This window comes from Podarcis melisellensis (genome assembly GCF_964234715.1).
Source record: "Podarcis melisellensis genome assembly, chromosome: 1".
Lineage (NCBI taxonomy): Eukaryota > Metazoa > Chordata > Lepidosauria > Squamata > Lacertidae > Podarcis > Podarcis melisellensis.
Genome location: NC_138528.1, coordinates 125556336 through 125580833, shown reverse-complemented (window position 1 = coordinate 125580833; position 24498 = coordinate 125556336). Strand labels below are relative to the sequence as shown.

The 24498-nt window shown below is 47.5% G+C and overlaps 1 protein-coding gene across 4 annotated transcripts in view; it reads right to left on the bottom strand.

Annotated features, from left to right (window-relative positions):
• NBEAL1 (neurobeachin like 1) overlaps positions 1-24498 on the bottom strand; it is a 139618-nt gene that overhangs the window by 16109 nt on the left and 99011 nt on the right. For all 4 annotated transcript variants that reach the window (XR_014163085.1, XM_081889448.1, XM_081889447.1 and 1 more), the window contains 16 exons: positions 23335-23640; positions 22624-22773; positions 21364-21521; positions 19102-19226; positions 17883-18009; positions 16081-16229; positions 14188-14321; positions 11572-11673; positions 9557-9652; positions 9316-9440; positions 6984-7124; positions 5554-5684; positions 4593-4702; positions 3242-3359; positions 1181-1278; positions 194-310 (listed from right to left, as the gene is read on the bottom strand). Coding sequence is in view for 3 of the 4 variants with exons in the window: in XM_081889448.1 (XP_081745574.1) it covers positions 194-310; positions 1181-1278; positions 3242-3359; positions 4593-4702; positions 5554-5684; positions 6984-7124; positions 9316-9440; positions 9557-9652; positions 11572-11673; positions 14188-14321; positions 16081-16229; positions 17883-18009; positions 19102-19226; positions 21364-21521; positions 22624-22773; positions 23335-23640 (2187 nt within the window). In the remaining variant the exon portion in view is untranslated. The remainder of the gene's footprint in view (positions 1-193; positions 311-1180; positions 1279-3241; positions 3360-4592; positions 4703-5553; positions 5685-6983; positions 7125-9315; positions 9441-9556; positions 9653-11571; positions 11674-14187; positions 14322-16080; positions 16230-17882; positions 18010-19101; positions 19227-21363; positions 21522-22623; positions 22774-23334; positions 23641-24498) is intronic.

The window sequence follows — 24498 nt, the reverse complement described above, 5'->3', positions numbered from 1 at the left end:
CCAAGCCAATCTTATAAGAGACCAGCCCTAGCCTTTTGAATACATTGCTTGCACCACAGATAGGTAACCTAAGCCTTGCAACGAACAAGAAAGGCAGAGTGGCTGCAGATATTGGCCTAGCTAGAAAGAACCTCGTTGTTTTCAAGCCGACTCTCTCTAAATTCATGTTTATGCAATGTTGTCAAGATGTTACCTCAATGAAGAATGACTTCAATTCAGGGAGATGTTGGAACAGGTGAAATGCGGCATTTTCATTTCTGGTCTGCTTCAGCACCACTTCCGCCGCAGACAGCCTCGCAGGATGCGGCTCCTGGGGAAAAAACATTAATAGCAGGGAAAGTCGCAATTGTGGAAGCCTTCTTCACACCTGGCAACGAAGTCACTAGGAATTTAGGCATGCCTAACCACGCACAATTATTGGGCAAGCACATTTTGCAAGGAGCCTAGGAGAATAACTTAGTAAATCCAGTACAATGATGGCAGGATGAAACATATACACCCACACGGGCTCTCTAGCCAAATTTAAGTTTTCAACTCTGCATATTTATTTGTTTTTCTACATTTACAGTCCACATTTCTCCCGCCGTGGAACTCAAGGCGGTGACCGTGTGGTTCCCAGGCACTGACCAGAGCTAAAGGTAAAGGTAAAGGGACCCCTGACCTTTAGGTCCAGTCGTGACCGACTCTGGGGTTGCAGCGCTCATCTCGCTTTATTGGCCGAGGGAGCCGGCGTACAGCTTCCGGGTCATGTGGCCAGCATGTGGTTCTGACGAACCAGAGCAGAGCATGGAAACGCTGTTTACCTTCCCGCCGGAGCGGTACCTATTGATCTACTTGCACTTTGATGTGCTTTCGAACTGCTAGGTTGGCAGGAGCAGGGACCGAGCAACGGGAGCTCACCCCGTCACAGGGATTCGAACTGCCGACCTTCTGATTGGCAAGTCCTAGGCTCTGTGGATTAACCCACAGCGCCACCTGCATCCCTGACCAGAGCTAGACCAACTTAATTTCAACAAGACTCAAAGGCCTTGTGTGCCTTTGGACTACACACACACCCCAGAAACAATATATTCTTCCCCTCTCTTCCCCTCCACCCACAGCATATGCAAAAGGAGTGTTTCAGTGCAGGAAGTAGACTGGATAGCAAACTTGTGTTCTCTATTGGCGCCAAAGGACTTACCTTGAGTAGCTGACAAGGTGTTTGTCCAAAATTATTAATCATCCCCTCTAAAGCTTTCCTTTCTTTCTCGTCGGTCAAGGCATCAAGATCAACAGCTCCTGGGATGACAGTAAACAAATCAGCACAGCACACCCCATTCATTTAATTACATAATTTAGGCACAAGGTATTTCACCTAATTTATCTGTTACTGGGAGGCATGTAGTTGCTGCCTCCTTTGCAACTGTTCCCACGATGCTCCTTCGTTAAAGGATGGAGACCTTTGTATTAAAGGTTACCGCCCACACATTTCTGCGCTTTTCTTTTTCTGTGGTGGCACCCCAGTAAAACCACTTCTTACTGTTTATAGTTTTTCCTTGGAGGCAGAGGACAAGAACAGGAGTCATACTCAAATTCTCCAGTCAAGAGCTTCTTTAATGCTTGACTGGTTGCACAAGGGTCATTCCGCATCAAATCAATGCAAAAAACAAGGGTTTCGCCACCCACCGTCTCGGATTTTGATGAAACTTGGTGTGCACCCTTCCCTTATGGTTGAAAGAAACCCAACCCTTACATTTCCCCCATCTATCTCAAACAGTTTTAGTTTTATAGCACTTCAAGGTTTCATGAAATCTGTGTTTCTGTCCCTCTTGAGATCCTCAGCCTTGTGTGTGTTTTATATTTTTTCTCCATAACCAATGATAAGATCTCTTTGAAATTTTACACAGAGCTCAATAACATGATGAGGATTTCAGGGAAAAATACACAAACACTCAAAAGATTTTATAAATGCCTAAAAAAAATGTACAAATGTAGTTTTTTTGGTGGAAAATGAGGTTTAGAAAACCTAAATTTTCAGTTGGAGGGCATGATGGAATCAAAAGTTTTTGATGGTGAAAATTATTGCAAAGACATGCTCTTTCTCAACAAAGAATAAAATTTATGGGTCTCTTATGTCTTCTCAAGAGGAACAGAAACACAGTTTTCACAAAACTTTGAAGTGCTATAAAATTAAAACCGTTTGAGACAGAGGTGAAAAATTTAAGGGGGTTTCTTTCAACCATAAGGGAAGGGTGTACACCAGGTTTCATCAAAATCCGAGATGGTGGGTGGCATGACCACGTTGGAACTGACGTGGGATGACCCACAATCATTTCTGTTACTTTTATATACAAGCTATTTGCATTCCTTCTTTATCTCTCCAGCACAGTATAATCTCAGTCCAGTAATTGACAATCCTGACACAGCAAAACCCACAATATCAGCAGCACATGTTCCAACCTTAGTTCCAACCTTCTTAGTTCCAACCTTATTGTCAGTGTGCGTGCTGACAGCATGTGTGCGCACATGTGCTTTCCTTGTGCGGAAATTGCAGCCTGCAACTTTCTCCCTTTATTTTCACCTCCAGCTGACACCAGACAAGCCGAGAATGCCACTCCTACACACTAAAGAAAATTCTGGAACCCTCTTTAAAGCTTCCAGGAACTTTTATCTGTTTTTTAAAGAACATTTTCCTAACACTTTGCCTCCCCCCACCCTACTCTACCACGATGTTGCGGCTCAATGGGAATTAGCCATAGAATGCTATGAGGCAGAAATCAGCAAGGTGCAATAATTTTGCCATGTAAATCACATTTAACTCCTTCCCACACGATACAATGATTTAAGAGTAGCAGAAGGCTGATCGCCGAAGAATGGATGCTTTTGAATTATGGTGCTGGAGGAGACTCTTGAGAGTCCCATGGACTGCAAGAAGATCAACCCTCTCCATTCTGAAGGAAATCAGCCCTGAGTGCTCACTGGAAGGGCAGATCGTGAAGCTGAGGCTCCAATACTTTGGCCACCTCATGAGAAGAGAAGACTCCCTGGGAAAGACCCTGATGTTGGGAAAGATGGAGGGCACAAGGAGAAGGGGACGACAGAGGACGAGATGGTTGGGCAGTGTTCTTGAAGCTACCAGCATGAGTTTGACCAAACTGCGGGAGGCAGTGGAAGACAGGAGTGCCTGGCGTGTTCAGGTCCATGAGGTTATGAAGAGTCACACACGGCTAAACGACTAAACAAGAAAAACATAGCTTGGTACCTTCGTAAGTACAGTAATAGAACACATTCAGGGCCTCCACCGCAGCTGGTCCTCTCTGTTTGTAGCCAAAAATGAGATCTATCCACTCGTGGAGATGAGCAGAGACGTACTCCGACTCCTAGGACAGACCGAGAGAACGGGTTTCAGCATTCACAGGAAAAGTGGCGGTGGAGGCCGCTGCAAAGTATTGTACAGTGGTGCCTCGCAAGACGAAATTAATTCGTCTAGCGAATTTTTCGTCTAGCGAATTTTTTGTCTTGCGAAGCACGAAATCCCATAGGAATGCATTGAAAATCAATTAATGCGTTCCTATGGTCAAAAAAAGTCCAAACAAAGCCAAATTTGGTACAACAAGAGTTTATTAAGTGCTCTTTAAAGTCACACATACTGTAAAGAGCATTTCAAAATTCAAACCCAGAATTTTTTTTAAAAAAACAGCAGAGTGGCCCAATGGTCACAGAAAATCATAAAAATGCAGGGGGAAAAACACAAGCTTCCAGATTCTTGCAAACCCCTACCCAACTGTTCCCCCAGCCACCCAGCACACAGAAATTCAAATCCAGAATTTTTTTAAAAAAACAGCAGAGTGGCCCAATGGTCACAGAAAATCATAAAAATGCAGGGGAAAAAACCACAAGCTTCCAGATTCTTGCAAACCCCTCCCCAACTGTTGCCCCAGCCACTCAGCACACAGAAATTCAAATCCAGAAGTTTATTAAGTGCTCTTTAAAGTCACACATACTGTAAAGAGCATTTCAAAATTCAAACCCAGATTTTTTTTTAAAAAAACAGCAGAGTGGCCCAATGGTCACAGAAAATCATAAAAATGCAGGAAAAAAACACACAAGCTTCCAGATTCTTGCAAACCCCTCCCCAACACCAAGTCCTTGAATTCCAAACACCCCAACCCAAAATCCACACCCCCCCCCAAAGTTTTAAAAGCTTAACTTACCAAATGGCTGCAAAAGAAGTTTTGGAAAAGCTTCAAAACTCACCAAAGTCTTTAAAAACCTCAAAAAAGGCTACTATGTACATTGTGTTCTATGAGTTGCTCCTCAAAGTCAAGTCGCAACTGTATTAATGGTGCTAAGAAAAAGGAAACAAACTTGCAAGACGTTTTCGTCTTGCGAAGCAAGCCCATAGGGAAATTCGTCTTGCGAAGTAGCTCAAAAAACGGAAAACCCTTTCGTTTAGCGAGTTTTTCGTCTTGCGAGGCATTCGTCTTGCGGGGCACCACTGTACATGCAAATCAAAAGGCAGCAACAAAATGTACAGCTTAAGCCTTGTGGGCAGCATGTGCTATGTGCATTTTCGATACTCCACTGAGCCCAGAGGGCAATCAATAGCTCACCAAAGCTTTCCTGTGTTTAAAAATGAAGTCCTCTGGTGACTGGGCCCATTTCGGGAGAAGAACATCATTCACGAGTTCTTTCGAGATCTGCAGCTGACCCAAGCTGAAATCTGCAGAGCCGCAATTAAGACAATTAGGTTGCTGTTCAACCATGAAAAACAAACAACAAAACAACAACAGCTTATTATTTATACCAAGCCCATCTGGCTGGGTTTCCCCAGCCACTCTGGGCGGCTTCCAACTGAATATTAAAAACAATACAGCATCAAACATTAAAAACTTCCCTAAACAGGGCCGCCTTCAGTTGTCTTTTAAAAGTAAAATAGTTGCTTATTGCCTTGACATCTGCTGGGAGGGCATTCCACAGGGCAGGCACCACTACCGAGAAGGCCCTCTGCCTGGTTCCCTGTAACTTGGCTTCTCGCAGCAAGGATACCACCAGAAGGCCCTCAGCGCTGGACCTCAGTGTCTGGGCAGAACGATGGAGGTGGAGACACTCCTTCAGGTATACAGGACTGAGGCCGTTTAGGGCTTTAAAGGTCAGTACCAACACTTTGAATTGTGCTCGGAAACGGTAAATGAAGTATTTATCAGGAGTTTTTAAAAGTCCATATGGAAGGGAGGTGAGAGAACAAAAAAAAAAATGCTGCGTAAGTAAATGATTACTTTGCCACAGAAATGTATTTCAGAAACAGTTATACAACAGAATATATCAGGAATGAGGAACCTGGGAGCTGGAGTCCCAACAACATCTGTGAGGTATACACCTCTGGAATACATTAAACAACCAGTAATTTGGCTAAAAAGAACTCCCATGTTTATTAGCTGTATGTGAATTTCTATGTGCCCTGCAACTAAGGGATCAAAATTTCAGCCAAGCACTTTACTTAGAATAGTTAGCTACAACCAGGCAGCTTCTCCTCAGGGAAACGCACAGCCAGAAAAACATTCCACTACTTACTATTTTGATTCTCTAAGAACTCTGGAAAGTAGAAGAATTCTGGGATTAGCTCTTTCACATCGTTGGGGTTCTCCATGAGAGCCTGCCAGGTAGCAGGAATGGAATGGAACTGCCGATCCGCACAGTCAAATCTGTGGGTTAGAGAACGCATGGGACATGTGCCCTGAGAAATCTCTGAATGCAATCCAAGGCGTAAGGAGGGATACTATCAATGCAAATGCCAGGATTCTGCTTAAACAGCATAGCTGTCTGCATTCGTTTGACAGCTTAAATGGCCCAATCCTACCATCGTGTGGTCCACAATGGTGTTATAGAACCCAAGAGCCCGTATAGAGTCCTTATGTGGGTTCTCTATCTATAGGAGAAAATAACAGAGGCCAACCAGAGAATACAGTGGTACCTCGGGTTACAGACGCTTCAGGTTACAGACTCCGCTAACCCAGAAATAATACCTCGGGTTAAGAACTTTACTTCAGGATGAGAACAGAAATCATGCTCCGGCGGCGTGGCAGCAGCAGGAGGCCCCATTAGCTAAAGTGGTGCTTCAGGTTAAGAACAGTTTCAGGTTAAGTATGGACCTCCGGAACGAATTAAGTACTTCCCGGGGTACCACTGTATTCATCATCATCAAACCTTTATTGGCATCACTTACAAACATTCAGAATAAATAGGCCAGGGTGATCTCGTTGCCATTTCAACAGTACAGTCATTTGCCAAAGGGAAGAAGATGCAAGCAATCTATTTCAGCAGCGAATATTGGGAAGCAAAGCAGCTAGTAAGCCTAATCTTTATTGAACTGTTGCAACAGGGGGCCCCACTCACCAAGGGAGGAGAGGAACCCAGAACAGTAGTGTGAAAGCCCTTATACAGACTTTTGAAATTGCCAATCTGTAGCTCAAGAATTATGGTGTAGCACCATGAATTATGGTGCTGGAGGAGACTCTTGAGAGTCCCATGGACTGCAAGAAGATCAAACCTCTCCATTCTGAAGGAAATCAGCCCTGAGTGCTCACTGGAAGGACAGATCGTGAAGCTGAGGCTCCAATACTTTGGCCACCTCATAAGAAGAGAAGACTCCCTGGAGAAGACCCTGATGTTGGGAAAGATGGAGGGCACAAGGAGAAGGGGACGACAGAGGACGAGATGGTTGGACAGTGTTCTTGAAGCTACCAGCATGAGTTTGACCAAACTGCGGGAGGCAGTGGAAGACAAGAGTGCCTGGCGTGCTCCGATCCACGGGGTCACGAAGAGTCGGACATGTCTAAACACACAACAACAACTATACGTCGCAGTTCTGCTCTGGATCAATGCTTTGTAGAATTCCATTACAAAATATGCCAGAGAAGTGCTTTCCAGAGAGAGGAGGGTTCATCCTTAACCGAGACAGCAAGGATGGAGATGTTTCCGACTGATTCATGTCATACTCCTACCTGCCACTCTGAAGCTGGATGTGCAATGTGGTAAAAGGCTCTACTCGGATGAGGTAATGCATGACTCCAGCTGCGTTGGAATAGTGAGTGCCGTAGTGGAACTTGTCGACAATTCCAAGCGGATCTTCAAAGTTCTCATATCTTAGAGAGAGAGAGAGAATAGGGGTTCCATAGCTGAATTCTCTCAGCAAATGAATCAATAATAATAATAATAATAATAATATCTTTATTGTCATTGCCCCCTCTCGGGGACAACGAAATTACTTCTGATCAATCAAATTCTGATTTCTGGTATATGAACATTTCAGGATTCCCCCCCCCCAACCAAGATGTTATTCTGTCACCGGTTAGCACCTGTGATATTAAAAACACTCTTCCACCAAAAATGTTTGGGAAACGGCGTTATTACAGGGTGTTGCAACTATGCTCACTTTAGAACACGGGGGAAAATAAAGAGCAACACACATATTTTGGGGAGAGCAAGCATTAGTTTGAAAGTAAGATGAGCGCGGGTGGTGCTGTGGGTTAAACCACAGAGCCTAGGACTTGCCGATCAGAAGGTCGGCAGTTTGAATCCCCGTGGCGGGGTGAGATCCCGTTGCTCGGTCCCTGCTCCTGCCAACCTAGCAGTTCGAAAGCACGTCAAAGTGCAAGTAGATAAATAGGTACCGCTCTGGCAGGAAGGTAAACGGCATTTCCGTGCGCTGCTCTGGTTCACCAGAAGCGGCTTAGTCCTGCTGGCCACATGACCCGGAAGCTGTACGCCGGCTCCTTCGGCCAATAAAGCGAGATGAGCGCCATAACCCCAGAGTCGGTCATGACTGGACCTAATGGTCAGGGGTCCCTTTACCTTTACCTAAGATGAGCTAGCCAAACAGTGCGCAGATCACTTTAACTTGAGATCTACAACAGGTTCTTCTGAAGCCATCATTCGGGAGTTCTGAGGTATATATACCCACCACATTCAGATGTAATGAGAAACCGTGGTTGGCACTTACTATGGTTTGTTTGAAGGAACCCAATTTGAAACTGTGTGGTTAAGCAAAGCCAGTAGTAGCAAGAACTTTCAAGATCACCTGGGAGTGGACTGAAATCCAAAGCGTTTTGAATGATCTGAGAGGCCGGGTGCCTCCTCTACCAGCTCTACAATGCCACCTGCCAAATTTCTGAAAAGCGCTGTGGGTTAAACCACAGAGCCTAGGGCTTGCCGATCAGAAGGTCGGCGGTTCGAATCCCCGTGACGGGGTGAGCTCCCGTTGCTCGGTCCCTGCTCCTGCCAACCTAGCAGTTCGAAAGCATGTCAAAGTGCAAGTAGATAAATAGGTACCGCTCTGGCAGGAAGGTAAACGGCATTTCCGTGCGCTGCTCTGGTTCACCAGAAGCGGCTTAGTCCTGCTGGCCACATGACCCAGAAGCTGTACACCGGCTCCCTCGGCCAATAAAGCGAGATGAGCGCCGCAACCCCAGAGTCGGCCACGACTGGACCTAATGGTCAGGGGTCCCTTTACCTTTACCTTACTATGGCTGTACACAGCACAAAGTCTCAATAATGAACCATGGTTATTTTCTTTACCATGCTTATTTATCAATACAACCAATATGTTACCTTGGTTCCCGAACCGCTTAGCTTCCGAACGTCGCAAACCCAGAAGTGTTCCAGTTTGCAAATGTTTTTTGGAAGGCAAACATCCATTTTGGCTGTCGGCATGGTTTCCAGGGCCAATCAGCCAATCAGAAACTGCGCCTTCATTTGCGAACGTTTCGGAAGTCGAACTCCACAACAGATTGAGTTTGGGAACCAAGGTACAGTGGTATCTCGGGTGCCGAACACAATCCGTTCTGGAAGACTGTTCGACTTTCAAAACATTCGACAACCAAGGCGCAATGGGAGGTCGGCAAATTCCATGGATAAAATGGAGAAACGTGCCTCAGAAGCCGCTTGACTTCTGAGGCAGATTTGAAAACGGAAGAATTCATTCTCGGGTTTTCAGCATTCGGGTTCCAAATTGTTCCGAGGTTCCACAGTATAGCTATTCTTGCTCTCCCCACCACCACCAGCCTGCCCATAGCTTCAAGTATTGCTTCCTTCCTTGCTGGTTTGGGCCAAGTGTGTCTCAAAACGCTGTTAACAACTAAACTCGCATCTATCGATTCCCACCTACGTTTAGCTTCCGTGAATTTCTTTACCACCATTTGAATCAACAGCATCATTGTCAGATGAAACTTAGAATAGGAAGGTAAACATACTAAGAGCTCCCCCCCCCCAAAAAAAAACCCAGTAAGAATGCAAATTTAACTAAATACTTTGGTCATTTTAAATGAGATACAGTACCTTTCCAGTACAGCCTTGGCGTTCTTTTCATTCGCCACGCCAATGGGCTTGGACAGATCCCTGAACACGGCTGGGTTATTGAGATCCAATTCTTCTGAAGTATAATCCTGTAGGATCCATGGAAACTTGAATGGGGAAGACAAACAGGTTTCAGATCTCACATCGCTTCTCCCCACAAATGTAAATACTGAATTCTAGTCTGGAAAGAAGACACTGGGAGCTGGATGGGGAGAAAACTTACTACAGGATACTGTGCAAGGTCATTATAGGTTCGTCCTGCCATTGTGTTTAATTGAATGAGGTAGTCAAAGTTTGAGATCTCTCTGTTCACCCATTTCTACAAATAAAAGAAAACGAAAAATCAAAGCTGTTAATGAGCATCACGGTTAGGCCACACATCTTGCCAGTACAGTGGTACCTCAGGTTACATACGCTTCAGGTTACACACTCTGCTCACTTAAGAACTTTGCTTCAGGATGAGAACAGAAATCGTGCTCCGGCGGCACGGCAGTAGCAGGAGGCCCCATTAGCTAAAGTGGTGCTTCAGGTTAAGAACAGTTTCAGGTTAAGAACGGACCTCCGGAACGAATTAAGTACTTAACCTGAGGTACCACTGTAGCTGAATGAACCAAACAACATATCTTCAGGTGACAAAATTAAGGGGGAAATTCAAGTTTACACGTTTATTTATTTTGGACTTTTATCCCGCCCTAACACAATGGCTCAAAGTCTCTTAAAATTGTAAACAAAACCACAAGGCTTTGGTTGGAATGCCTTCCGATTCTGCACCACTACCGGCCATCTGGAGTGGGCATGTGTTACCTCAGGCTTCCTCCACCTCGGCCCTCCAGATGTTTTGAGACTACAATTCCCATCATCCCTGACCACTGGTCCTGCTAGCTAGGGATCATGGGAGTTGCAGGCCAAAAACATCTGTAGGGCTGAGGTTGAGGAAGCCTGTGTTACTGTTTGACACTGATGGCTTTCCTCGAGGGAACCCCTGGGCATTCCTGGTCCTAGGAAGTCCGTTAGGAATTTCTAAGAAAGAGACACCCGTCCGCCTTACAAGTTCTCGAAGAGCAGGAGCACTGGTGGGTCCATATGACAAGTGATTAACCGATAAAGTTCATGTGCAAGCTTCCCTGTCATGTTTATCGACAATGTGCATAGCTGTCAAGTGTCCCTTATTTGGCGGGAAAGTCCCTTATCCCAGCGCCGTGTCCCACTGCTGTCCCTTATTGGTGATGTCCCTTAAATTTCCCGGGTTTCAAAGGAAGCAGCTCCTCTTCCTCCCTCCCTGCCGGCCAGGGAGGAGGGAGGCTCCAACTGTGTTGCTTGGCTGCATTGCTCACCCAATAAGGAGTCTAAGAACGACTGGGGGGTGGAGCTTGCATGCCTTGTGCCGATCAAATCGGCCGTGTTGCCTGGGGACTCGCCTTTGCTCAGCGCTTCCCAGCGGAGAGGTGACAGTGGTTTTTCTTGCTGCATCCCCTTTGCCGGGTTGCTGCGCTGTGGGAACCACCGCTTGAGGCTTCGTTTGGCTGCTGGCTGACTAAAATCCCTTATTTTGGCTGCTGATCCCTTATTTTTGAGGCTGCTGGTCCCTTATTTTCAAATCCGTAAGTTAACAGCTATGGCAATGTGCAATGTGCATGCTGCATCCAAATCAGAAATTTTGTGTCTGATGTGGCTAACCAAACATCAGCAGGATGGAAAAAACCCAGTCATAGCTGGAAATGGGAACTCCATCTTTTACACATCACAAATTAGGGCTTATTGTATTATACTTTGCCAACAGGCTTTTCTTAACAGAGGGATCAGAACACAAAGAAGTGGAGGTTGCCTTTTGTATATTTATTTTACGTATTTTTAATAGCACATTGCAACTCAAAAGTGGTTTGCAAAAAGTATTATTATGTCAGCAGAGCGGACTACTGGGGATATTTTGTAAAGCAGGGATGATCAACCTGTGACCTGCCAGCGATTTGTTGGACTACAATTCCCATCAGTCCCCAAAGCACAGCCAGTGTTCAGGGCTTATGGGAGCTGTAGTCCAGTGGCCAATGGAAGGCGACAGGTTCCCCATGCCCGATATAAAACAAAATGGGGTTTTTCCTGAGTTCTGAAGCTGGGAAATCACTGGGAGAGAGAACGGTTAGGTTCCGGGCTTTTTAAAAGGGCAGGTTCTACCCTACTACAGAAACCATAATTAAAAATTTAAAAATTCCCAAGCCATTCCTGGCAACATCTTCTTACCTGGGTCAGTCCAGATGCTTTAAATAATTCTTGTGGAGATCTTGTCCCACTAATATTTGGGGAACATAGAGACAGAATTCGGCTGTACACTTTATTTCTTGCCTATAACAGAGTACAATAGATTAATTCATCCAAGAAAATGCCAAATAAGCATTCTGGAAAGAATGTAATTTTTCCCTTACTGTTTCCTCCCACCGCACACATGAATTTAATGACTTTGAATCAAATATTATCCCTCCTGCTTTCTAGAAAATTAACTTTTTATGTCTACTCAATCCAACTAAGTGATACTCACAGCAGATCCATTGAAATCATTGGACTAGTTACTTGAGTGCATCGATTTCAATGGGTCCAGTCTGAATATGTCTAATGTTGAATATTGCCCATTAATCTTCTATGTCTGGTTAGACAATTGTCTTTTTCAAGAGCCAGTCCAATGAATTTGCTTTAGAAGCCTGCTGTTTCGCAGCCAATTTAACAGCTTATCAATAAAACCACACCTTTGATTTCCCCTTTAGCACTTTATCAAAGAATTATGTACATAAAACATTCAGAGTACCGTATTTTTCGCACGATTGGACGCACCGGACCATAGGACGTGCCTAGTTTTTTGGGGGGGAAATAAAGGAAAAAAATTTTCCCTTTATTTCCCCCCCAAAAGCAGGTCAGGGAAACCGAACCAGGTCGAGGAACAGCGGGATAGTGGCGCTGCGCCTCCCTGCTGTCCCCCGAGCTTGTGGGGCTGGCTGATGTCTGCCTAGCGCGCGGGGCGCTCTGCTTCAGGGCGCCCCACCCGCCGGGCGGCAGGCTGCTATCCGCAGCTTGGGGAGCCTTGCGGGGAACTGCTGCAGGGCTCCCCACGCTGCGGATGTATGCCTGGCGTGAGGGGCGCTCTGCTTTAGGGCGCCCCACCCACCGGGCGGCAGGCTGCTATCCGCAGCTTGGGGAGCCTTGCGGGGAACTCCTGCAAGGCTCTCCACGCAGCGGATGTGTTCCCGAAGCGCCAGGCGCTCTGCTTTCAGGGCGCCCAACGCTCCGGGAAGCAGGCTGCTATCCGCAGCTTGGGGAGCCTTGCGGGGAACTGCTGCAGGGCTCCCCAAGCTGCGGATGTATGCCTGGCGCGAGGGGCACTCTGCTTCAGGGCGCCCCACCCGCCGGGCGGCAGGCTGCTATCCGCAGCGTGGGGAGCCTTGCGGGGAGCTCCTGCAAGGGTCCCCACGCTGCGGGTGTGTTCCCGAAGCGCCGGGAGCTCTGTTTTCAGAGCGCCCGACGCTCCGGGAAGCAGGCTGCTATCCGCAGCCTAGACACGGCTAGCGGAGCGCTAATCCCGAAGCTTGGGGCGTGCGGAGCTCAGCGCGCCCCAAGCTTCTGGGCGCCGGCAAGGTCTCCGCTAGCCGTCGCGGGGCTCTCCCAGGGCTAGCGGAGACCTTGCTGGCACCCAGAAGCTTGGGGCGCGCTGAGCTCCGCACGCCCCAAGCTTCTGGATTAGCGCAGTGGTCCGCTAGCCCTGGGAGAGCCGGGCGACGTCGCGGGGCTCTCCCAGGGCTAGCGGAGACCTTGCCGGCACCCAGAAGCTTGGGGCGTGCTGAGCTCCGCACACCCCAAGCTTCTGGATTAGCGCAGTGGTCCGCTAGCCCTGGGAGAGCCGGGCGACGTCGCGGAGCTCTCCCAGGGCTAGCGGAGACCTTGCCGGCACCCAGAAGCTTGGGGCGCGCTGAGCTCCGCATGCCCCAAGCTTCTGGATTAGCGCAGTGGTCCGCTAGCCCTGGGAGAGCCGGGCGACGTCGCGGGGCTCTCCCAGGGCTAGCGGAGACCTTGCCGGCACCCAGAAGCTTGGGGCGCGCTGAGCTCCGCACGCCCCAAGCTTCTGGATTAGCGCAGTGGTCCGCTAGCCCTGGGAGAGCCGGGCGACGTCGCGGGGCTCTCCCAGGGCTAGCGGAGACCTTGCCGGCACCCAGAAGCTTGGGGCGCGCTGAGCTCCGCATGCCCCAAGCTTCTGGATTAGCGCAGTGGTCCGCTAGCCCTGGGAGAGCCGGGCGACGTCGCGGGGCTCTCCCAGGGCTAGCGGAGACCTTGCCGGCACCCAGAAGCTTGGGGCGCGCTGAGCTCCGCACGCCCCAAGCTTCTGGATTAGCGCAGTGGTCCGCTAGCGGTGGGAGAGCTGGGTCTCCCACTCCTAGCGGATAGCTTCCTGAAGCCTGGAGAGCGAGAGGGGTCGGTGCGCACCGACCCCTCTCGCTCTCCAGGCTTCAGCGAAAGCCTGCATTCGCTCCATAGGACGCACACACATTTTCCCTTGCTTTTTAGGAGGGAAAAAGTGCGTCCTATGGTGCGAAAAATACGGTAATAAAAAACAAGTTACACAAAAAGACAAATCTTTACTCTTTTATGCTATGGTGGAATGCCGATTTCAGTAGGTTTATAGTTACTTTTTTCAAAGAGCTGGATTTTTGAGATAAAAAAATTCTCTGGGCAAATCAACAAATAGTGCAGTATATCCTCAACCAGTCAGGAATGTTTACATTGTACAGCTGAGTTGAAAACTGTTCATCTTTTTACCATGCAGCAACTGCCAGAGGTCACCTTGTTACGAATTTCACCTTTAAGAAGACATACCTCCTTTTTAAAGTTCAGGAAGTAATTGGTCTGGTCAACGAAGAAGATCTCCAGAGCTGACCTCCTCAAGTTATAGCGACGCAAATGAATCTCTCGAATCTGAGAAAGAGGCCATTTGAAATCAAAACCTATACCTGTAAAGAAAAGATGGTCATTGTTGTGAAATATGTTGAACAGGCATATAACTTATTGTACCAGTACGTTTCCGAGCACAATTCAAAGTGTTGGTGGTGAGGTGACCGTTAAGCCCTAAACGGCCTCAGCACAGTATACCTGAAGGTGCGTCTCCACCCCCATCGTTCAACCCTGACACTGTGGTCCAGCTCCGAGGGCCTTCTGGCAGTTCCCTCCCTGTGAGAAGCGAGGTTACAGGGAACCAGGCAGAGGGCCTTCTCGGTAGTGGCACCCGCCCTGTGGAAAGCCCTCCCATCAGATGTCAAGGAAATAAACAACTATCTGACGTTTAGAAGACATCTGAAGGCGGCCCTGTTTGATGACTGATGTCTTAATGTATTTTTAATCTTTTGTTGGAAGCCGCCCAGAATGGCTGGGGAAACCCAGCTGGATGGGTGGGGTATAAATAATAACTTGGTTTACGACCATAATCCGTTCTGGAGGTCTGTTCGTAAACCAAAACAGGTCGTAACCCAAGGCGCGCTTTCACCAATGGGGCCTCCCAAAAAAAGGGGTCGTAATCCCCCCAAAATTGTTTGTAAACCAAAAAAAATTGTTCATAATCCCAGGTCGTAATAAAAAAACAGGTCGCAATAAAAAAGAATTGGCAAACCGGGTTTGAATTGGTCGTAATCCAAAATGGTCATAAACTAGGCTGCTCACAAACCAAGGTACCACTGTATTATTATTATTTATTATTATTATTTGAAGCCAAAGCAGCAAGGTTCGGTAAAACGCTTCAAAAACATTAAACTTGCACATGGGCATACCCCTCTTGCCTACATAGGAACATTGTCTTTGGTATCTGTATATTTGCACATGTGACATGTACAAGTTTAATGGCACACCTCCAAGTCCCAGGCCCTGTAACAGCATAACATTTCCTTATGAGCAGCGCTTCCTGGGGGGAAACTGAACAGTGGCAAAATGCAGGAATGCACCGAGGCTTCAAGGGAAAAGAGAGCCAGTTACTTCATTTGGAGCTACAGTGCTCCTGTTTTTGAGCAGCGCGAGAAACTAAACCTTCTTGGGGACATCAAACACACATGAGGAAACGCCATGTGTGCAATATTTCAAGAAACTGCACATGCTTTTTACAGGAGCAGCTCTCATCGCTTCATCACCTAACATAAGGCTTGGCAAACACCCAGATTTACCCCCTATGTGATGCAAATTTGCAGCCTGATTTCATCTGTACCAAACCCTAAGCTGACTAGTGTTATGGCGATCAGGTGGTTGCTCGAGAGCGATCAGGAAAGATGCCTCCTTGGTCCTTTCAAAAGCTTTATTATTGGTGCTAAAACCTTTACAATACAGAACGCCTCTGTTCCATGTCTTGCTCACTCACTAGCAGAATCTGAGAGTGGGCGGTCCTTAAACTTTCCCCTGCAGAGTACCATATTTTTTGCTCACTTTTTCCCTCCTAAAAAGTAAGGGGAAATGTGTGTGCATCTTATGGAGCGAATGCAAGCTGCGCAGCTATCTCAGAAGCCAGAACAGCAAGAGGGATCGCTGCGCAGAAATCCCTCTTGCTGTCCTGGCTTCTGGGATAGCTGCGCAGCCTGCATTCGCTCCATAAGACGCACACACATTTCCCCTTACTTTTTAGGAGGGAAAAAGTGAGTCATATAGAGCAAAAAGTATGGTAATTCCAAAGTAAAAATGCGTACAGCAAAACTGTCCACACAACGCTCGCTGTTATTACATTGCAGGCCTCACCTTCCTCTTTTTCAATGCTGCCATCGTAGAAGTAAATGTGCTGTGTAGTGACCTCCAGCCTGCCGGGGATGACATTAATGATTGTAATAAGTTCGCAGTCTTCAGAGAGCACAAGTTTCTCTTTCTGGCTCTGCTCCTCCTTTTCATCCCTGCAGCAGGAACACCAAACGACAGGCTAGAATCAACGGGGAGGTCTAGAAGATGCAACTCTCTATTCCCCCCACCCATCGCTCTCTTTGCACTCTCCCCTAACAGTATACACAGCAGTTTTATCATGCATAAAAGAGCTGAGTTCTGATTTAAATGCAGCAAGTAGGTGGTCTGTAGCTGCTCATGTTGTTCCTAGTATAGCAACGCATCTCTGATTATCATCATCAAACAAACGTGGTAGAGGTGGGTGGTTCAGGTCTAATCTTTTTCACCTTTTGGGCAGAGGTTCCAACTTGAGCTGACCACCACTGCAAACAAAATCATAGAATTGGAAGGGTCCTTAAAAGGTAAAGGTAAAGGGACCCCTGACCATTAGGTCCAGTCGTGACCGACTCTGGGGTTGCGCGCTCATCTCGCTCTATAGGCCGAGGGAGCCGGCGTTTGTCCGCAGACAGTTTCCGGGTCATGTGGCCAGCATGACTAAGCCGCTTCTGGTGAACCAGAGCAGCACATGGAAACGCCGTTTACCTTCCTGCCAGAGCAGTACCTATTTATCTACTTGCACTTTGAGGCGCTTTCGAACTGCTAGGTTGGCAGGAGCAGGGACTGAGCAACGGGAGCTCACCCCATCGCGGGGATTCGAACCGCCGATCTTGTGATCGGCAAGTCCTAGGCTCTGTGGTTTAACCCACAGCGCCACCCGCATCCCTGGAAGGGTCCTTAGAAGCCATCTAATCTAAGCCACTGCTCAACGCAGTGCGAGATCCAACTACAGCATCCTCAACAGAGATAGTCATCCAACCTCTGCTTAAGTTGCTTCCTGCAATTTCCACCCATTGGCTCTAGTCCTGACACCTAGAGCAACAGAGCACAGGTGTGTTCCATCTTCTTCATGGCAGTCCTTCAGATCATCTCTCCTCTCCAGACTAAACATAGCCAACTCTTTCAATCACTCCTCATAGGACTTTGTTTCCCGATTTCTCACCGTATTGTCCTCTCTAGTCATATTGCAGTTTGCCAATCTCTTTCTTAAAATGTGGAGCCCTGACCTGGACATGGTATTCCAGATGTAGTCTGTCTAGCTCAGAATAGATTCAGACTATTACAAATTGTGATGTGGACATCACACTGCTGGCTCAATGTTCAGCTTGTGAGCTACCAGGACACAGATCTTTTTAACATGTACTGCTGCCAAGTCAGGTTTCCTCAACCTATACTGTACTTGTATTTTTGTACCTAAATGTGGGACTTAACATTTTTTTTCCTCATGCATAAAATAATATTTAAAACGCTGGACTGATCAATCAGCTTAAGTCACATTTTTAATTACAACAACAACACAGAGTGGACCTGTGCAGAACAGATTTAACCATTCTTTTCTGGAGAGACGTTTGTTCTGGCGTCCAAAACACCTGCAAAATTAGTTCCGCTCAACCTCTGGGTTTGTGCTTCTTGAAAGCAGTTTCCTCGTGCCCACGTGTAAAATAACTTCTGAAAACAGAGGGGACCTGGAGGGGGGGAGTATCTATGACAAAGGCATGGCCATCAGCTACTCAAATCAAATTTATTTTGGAAATCCTACTGCGCCCTTGGGCAAGAACAAAGCAGCTCTTTGGATTCCAGCCTCCGGATAACCAGGCTTTGCGACATACATGCTTGTATTAGATGCCGGATCTTCATCTGGCAGTTCAAGTATATCATCCTCCATATCGCTGACTTTCACTTGCTTCACAGCCTCCAGAAGCAAAGCCTCGCTCGACGGCGGCGCCTGCTGGACTCCTTTTGAGATAAAGCGAGATTTTACAAAGTCAGCTGCATTCTGCTAGACTTACCGTATTTTTCGCCCTATAGGACACACTTTTTCCCCTCCAAAAATGAAGGGGGAATGTGTGTGCGTCCTATGGGGCGAATGCAGGCTTTCGCTGAAGCCTGGAGAGCAAGAAGGGTCGGTGCACACTGACCCCTCTCGCTCTCCAGGCTTCAGGAAGCTACCCGCAAGCCGTGGGAGAGCTGCCGACTTCGCGCAGCTCTCCCACGGCTTGCGGAGAGCTGCCTGCACCTAGAAGCCTGGGGCGCGCTGAGCTCAGCGCCCCTAGGCTTCGGGCTTCGCACAGCTCTCCCACGGCTCGCGGATAGCAGCCTGTTCTGGGGGCTGGGGTCGGGGGAAGCTCGGGCTTCCCCCACCCCAGCCCGGCACCTGGGGGAAAATATTTTTTTTCTTTATTTCCCCCCCAAAAAACTAGGTGCACCCTATGGGCCGGTGCGCCCTATGGGGCGAAAAATACGGTATATCGCTGAAAGAAGTTAACCACACAAAAGTTCTATTAAATCACATGGTTTCTGTTCATATTATACTGTTATAATCATTGCAAGGGATGCGGGGGGGGGGGGAGAACAAACTGATTTGCACAGACGTATTTTAGACTACATAGTTTCCTGTGGGGGGGGGGAGAGATCAGAGACGAATCAGACTATTTTAAGATTTTTAAAAAATGAGATTATAAAACACACTAAACAAAATTGATGAACTATGCCGAGATGGCAAAACCTACAGGGAGAATCAGAAACCAGGAAGAGGAAGTCTTTAATAAAGAATGGGGAAGGTTTCTAATTGATTTGAAAAGCTATTGTAAACAATTGCATACATTGGTAGGATTGACAGAAAACTTGTAGTAAAAATTTGAACTATGGATTGACAAAGGATTTATAAGAATAGAATTATGAAAGAGATGCAGAGGGGGAAATCATTATATTAAGATCTGGAGGGGGGAGTCCGAAGGGATTATATGTTTATGTATTTGATTCATTTGTTTATGTAAAACAGAAAATGCAAAAATAAAATTTATTCAAAAAAAAGATATTAGATCTCACCTAGATTATCCCTTAGGGCACTGGCCTCCTGATGAGAGTTGAAATTGTAATTTTGTACCAACTTTAGCCGCATCCGTGAGTAATTTTCCACATTTGAAAGTTTCCAGTGAATACGATTTAGCTTCCTGGTGAAAGGAATATACCCAAAATAATTTGACATGCATCAGACACAGAACCTAACTGCTACAAGGGTTTCCAACAAAAATAAACAAGAAGGAAAAAGCTTTAAATCAAAGATGAACATCGCTGTGGATTTCAAAATTCACAAACAAGCTGCAGTCGCTTAAAGTCTCCAGCTGAGTTGGAGAACTCCCTAGCATGTGGGGCACAGAAGTCTTTGATAAGCATCGTTTTTGGCTTGTATTCTTCCAGGGAAGATAGGATTCTCTAGGGTGGCTAATTTGTGGACCCCAAGATGTTGTTAAACTACAACATATTCTACTTGACCAAGCAGGCTGGGGGCGATGGGAGTTGGAGATCAACTGCATTTGGAAGGTCACAGGTTACCATATTTTTCGCTCTATAGGACGCACCCGACCATAGCACACACCTTGTTTTAGAAGGGAAGAACAAGGGGGAAAAAATCTCCCCCTCTCTGCTCAGCGCCCCTTCAGCGAAGCGGCAGGAGAAATGGAGGGGCGCTATGCAGCTCTCCCTCTCGGCTGAAGCCGGGAGAACAAGACTCTCCCGGCTTCAGCAAAAGGAACCCGAAGCCTTCGGAGCGCAGCGGGAACTCGTGCTGCGCTCCGAAGGCTTCAGGCGGCTATCCCTGAAGCCTGGAGAGTGAGAGGGGTTGGTGCTCACTGACCCCTCTCACTCTCCAGGCTTCAGCGAAAGCAACGCAAAGCCTCCGGAGCGCGGAGGGAGCGCTCCCTCTGAGCTTCCGAGGCTTCGCGTAGCTATCACTGAAGCCAAGGAGCCTGCATTTGCTCCATAGGACGCACACACATTTCCCCTTAATTTTTGGAGGGGAAAAAGTGCGTCCTATAGAGTGAAAAATACGGTAATCTATCCTCGATTAGACAAAACACATTAAAAAAAAACCTTAGACCCAAACGTTGACAAGCATGGCCATATGTTAGAAGAGGCATTTTCAAGTGAGGATGGAGAAAAGAATCTCCCTCTCCTTATATGCCATCCCCTGTCCCCATTTTCCCGGCAAGATCTTGTATTGCTCCATCAAAGCCCTAGCTTCCACAATACGTTTAAAGTACCAGAATGGCCATGGGTCTTTGCATAACTGAACTGTGAAAAGGATTAACTAGGGAGGGAAATCCTGAAGCTCAGGGGTGTGTGAATGTGTGCATAGGAATGTGTGCATCAGAAATTATTTGCTGGAAAATGAGCCACACGCCAAAACTTTACATGGTGTGACGTTAACATATGAGAGTGCTGGAGGTGAAATAGTTAAACGGGTTACCCAATCAGGACCCAGGGGGTGGAGTCAGAGGGACTATAAAACCAGCTCTGGGAGGGGCAAAGGGAGGAGTTCATTGGGAGTTGGGTGGTTGGTTGGAGCGGGAGTGAATTGGGATAGAGTCTGGGGGTAGGTTGAGTTAGTGTAGTGAAATAAGCTGAGTCAGGAATAGTTAGGGGCTAGGAAGACAAGTACCGTATTTTTTGCTCTATAAGACACACTTTTTCCCTCCTAAAAAGTAAGGGGAAATGTGTGTGCGTCTTATGGAGCGAATGCAGGCTGCGCAGCTATCCCAGAAGCCAGAACAGCAAGAGGGATTTCTGCTTTCACTGCGCAGAGATCCCTCTTGCTGTTCTGGCTTCTGGGATTCAGATTTTTCTTCTTCTTGTTTTCTTCCTCCAAATACTAGGTGCGTCTTATAGTCTGGTGTGTCTTATAGAGTGAAAAATACGGTAAATATCTGAGAGGTGGTTTAGTGAGTGAGAGTAGGTAACAGAAGTTATAGGTCTGGATAGGCAGCCCATGATTGTAATTGACCAATACCGTTTATGAAACCGCATGCTTGTTAAACTGCAATAAACAAACAAAACTTTATGTTCCAATTTCACCCTGACTGGACTCCGTATTGTACCAGGTAGGGCCTGGGTGGTGGCAGCGGGATCAATAAACGGTGAAATGTCCGGGGACCCTGTGTGATCGCCACACATGGGTAGTCCAAACTTTAATGTACAAGACACATAGGATCAAAAGAATATTTACCTAACCAGCTTGATAGGGAAGAGTCGTTCCAAAGAGATTCAAAATGCTACCTGAAGGAGCAAGAGAAAAGGGAACCCTCCACCTACCTTTCAGCCCAGGGTCCTTGCTCACACGTGAGGTACAGTTTAGCAGCTCTCCACTGTCGGAGAATTGCCGTGTGCTGATTGTTCAGCTGCTTCAACATGCTGTTGTAACGCAGATTTTCCTGTCGTGCCCGTCGGTTGAATGGCTCCACAAAAAACTCCTGGAGGTGAGAAAGTTGAAACATTTAAATGCAGCCATACCTTGGAAGTCGAACGGAACCCGTTCCGGAAGTCCGTTCGACTTCCAAAATGTTCGGAAACCAAGGTGCGGCTTCTGATTGGCTGCAGGAAGCTCCAGCAGCCAATCAAAAGCTGTGGAAGCCCCGTCACATGTTCGGGTTCCAAAAGAACATTCGCAAACTGGAACAATCACTTCCGGGTTTGCGGAGTTCAGGAGCCAAAACGTCTGCGTTCCAGGGGTTTCGGGATCCAAGGTGTGACTGTAAATGCAAGAGGGGTTCTCAAAGGACATGGAAACATCTATACAAGGGGCTGTTTTAATACTCTCCAAAACAGCAAAAGGCAAAAAAGAAGGAAATCATTCCGTTGAGTTGTTCTCCAAATAAAGACTCCCAAGGCTGGAAAAGAGATCCAGTTGATTTCAGGGATCTGCCGCCAGCCTTGAAAACAAAAGTCAGAACAGCCAGGGAGGAAGGAAGGTGCAGTCAATTGGTTTGTCAATTGGCCCTCTCCATGGAGGAGCAGATTACAGCTATAACAAAGGCGGCATTTTTTCATCTCTGCCAAGCTAAGCAGTTGGCTCCTTACCTTTCTCTCCCTGACCTAGCCACTGTGATCCACAACCTCCAGACTGGATTATTCTAACTCGTTCTTCGTGGGGTTGCCCTTGAGACTGACCCAGAAACTCCAGCGGGTGCAGAATGCTGCAGCGAGACTCCTTACGGGGTCCTCGCTGCAAGATCACATTCACCCGGTGCTTTACCAGCTGCACTGGCTCCCAGTGGAGTACAGGATCAGGTTTAAGGTGCTGGTTTTAACCTTTAAAGCCCTATACGGCCTAGGACCCTCGTACCTACAGGACCACCTCTCCTGGTATGTCCCACAGAGGAACTTACGGCCTTCAAATAAAAACATCCTGAAGGTCCCAGGCCACAGAGAGGTTAGGCTGTCCAGCAACATCTAGAGGGCACCGGGTTGCCACCCCCACCCTTGGACCAAATTGGGATCTTCCTGGCCAGGCAATGATCCCATAGGAAGAGCTCTTGCGGTCTCTGCTCTGCTTGGGAAGTAATGAAATGTCACCTGGAATTTGAGCTTGCTTTCTCCTCGCTCCCGCTCTCGTTTGTGGATGTTGACCATCAGTTCCTCATAACAATCCTTCCAAAATACTGCCATGCGCTCGTGGCCGTCGCTGAAAGTGCTGAGTTCGTACTGTTTCATATGTGGAATGATCTGGTGCACAAAAGGTTAAGAGGGTTATAGTGAACACGCCCCCTCTCTCCTGTGCAGGAGTGTGGCGTTTGACTCCTAGGTGGGTCATAAGGAAAGGGTTAAATGAGTGTGATGTGATTGGCCAGTGGGAATGCAAGGGAGGAGTAAAAGTTAGAGTGGGAGGTTTCGAAAGTCAGTTGAGGTTTGGGAGGTGAAGAAGGAAGAGTGAGGATTAGGTGTGGGTTGGTAGAGTTGTGTTGTGAGAGAGTGAGAAGAATTGTTAGGTGGAGTCAGACAGATAGTTGGGGATAATCAGTTTGAAGTTGTTAGGAACTAAGATTAAAAAATTGACAAGAAAAGTTAACTGAAACCATAAGCTTGCTCCTGCATTTAAAAATAAACTTGATTATTTGTTAATGTTAACAACTGGCTGGACTCCGTGTGTCCACGTGGTGGTGGCAGCGAAGAAAGCAACCACAGTGGTGGCACAGGATCAACAGACCGTCAAATGTCCGGGGGCCCCGTGTGATCGCCAGAAGGAGAAAGGAAAAACGACGGCCGAAGGAGGGCCTTGCGACTTACAAATTTAGCAATATAAGTCTGCCATTCCTCCGTGCTGCAATAGTCCTGGAAGTCCTCGAAAAAGGAAGGGCTCCCGTTCGTCGAAGGCAGGGAGGGCAAGTGCAAGCCCATGAAGAGCAGCTCGTATATTTTGGAAACCAGCGTCCGGACAAGAGGGATCAGGAAGGAGTAGGTCTCTGTCTTTTCCTTGATCGATCTGCTCAGAATGCCTTCCAGCCTTCCCAGGAGATAGCAGGACTCCAGCTGGTTGTCCAGCACTTTGGTCTGAAGGAGGGTGTTTAGCTTGGCTGCAGCCATTGCGCAAACCTGAAGAGGGAGGGAGGGAGAGAGGGAGCAACCACATCAGCCAAAGTGCCCCCAAATTTCCCCAAAGCTACCGTATTTTTCGTCCCATAGGATGCACCTAGTTTTTTTGGGGGGGGAATTAAGGAACTTTTCCCACCTTTATTTCCCCCCCAAAACCAGGTCGGGGAATCCAAACCAGGTCGGGGAACAGCGGTATGGCGGCGCTCCACCTCCCCGCTGTCCCCCGAGCTTGTGGGGCTGGCGCTGGGGAGAAGCCCCAGCCTCCAAACCAGGTCGGGGAACAGCAGGGTGGCGGCGCTGCGCCTCCCTACTGTCCCCCGAGCTTGTGAGGCTGCCCGATGTCTATCCAAAGCGCGGGCGCTCTGCTTCAGGGCACCCCGTGCTCTGTGCAGCAGGCTGCTATCCGCAGCCTAGGGAGCCCTGCGGGAACTCCCGCGTGCTCCCAAGGCTTGCTTATAGCTTCCTGAAGCCTGGAGAGGGAGAGGGGTCGGTGCGCACCGACCCCTCTCGCTCTCCAAGCTTCAGCAAAAGCCTGTATTGCCCCATAGGACGCACACACATTTCCCCTTCATTTTTGGAGGGGGAAAAGTGCGTCCTGTAGGGCGAAAAATACGGTATTTCGTTTCTTTGCAGAGAACAGCAAACTGTAGTTTGAGCCAAAACTACAGTTCTTGTTGCAGAAGAAGAAATGAAAAGGGGGGAGTTTGAGGCTCACAATGACCTATTCTAATCACAATAAACTCACTTGTATACTCCTGCCCACTTTAAATCTAATACAGTACTCTTTTTTTATAATTTTGATTTTACCAGTATAAAATTGTAACAATACAACTATACACATCCACATTTAAAGATTCA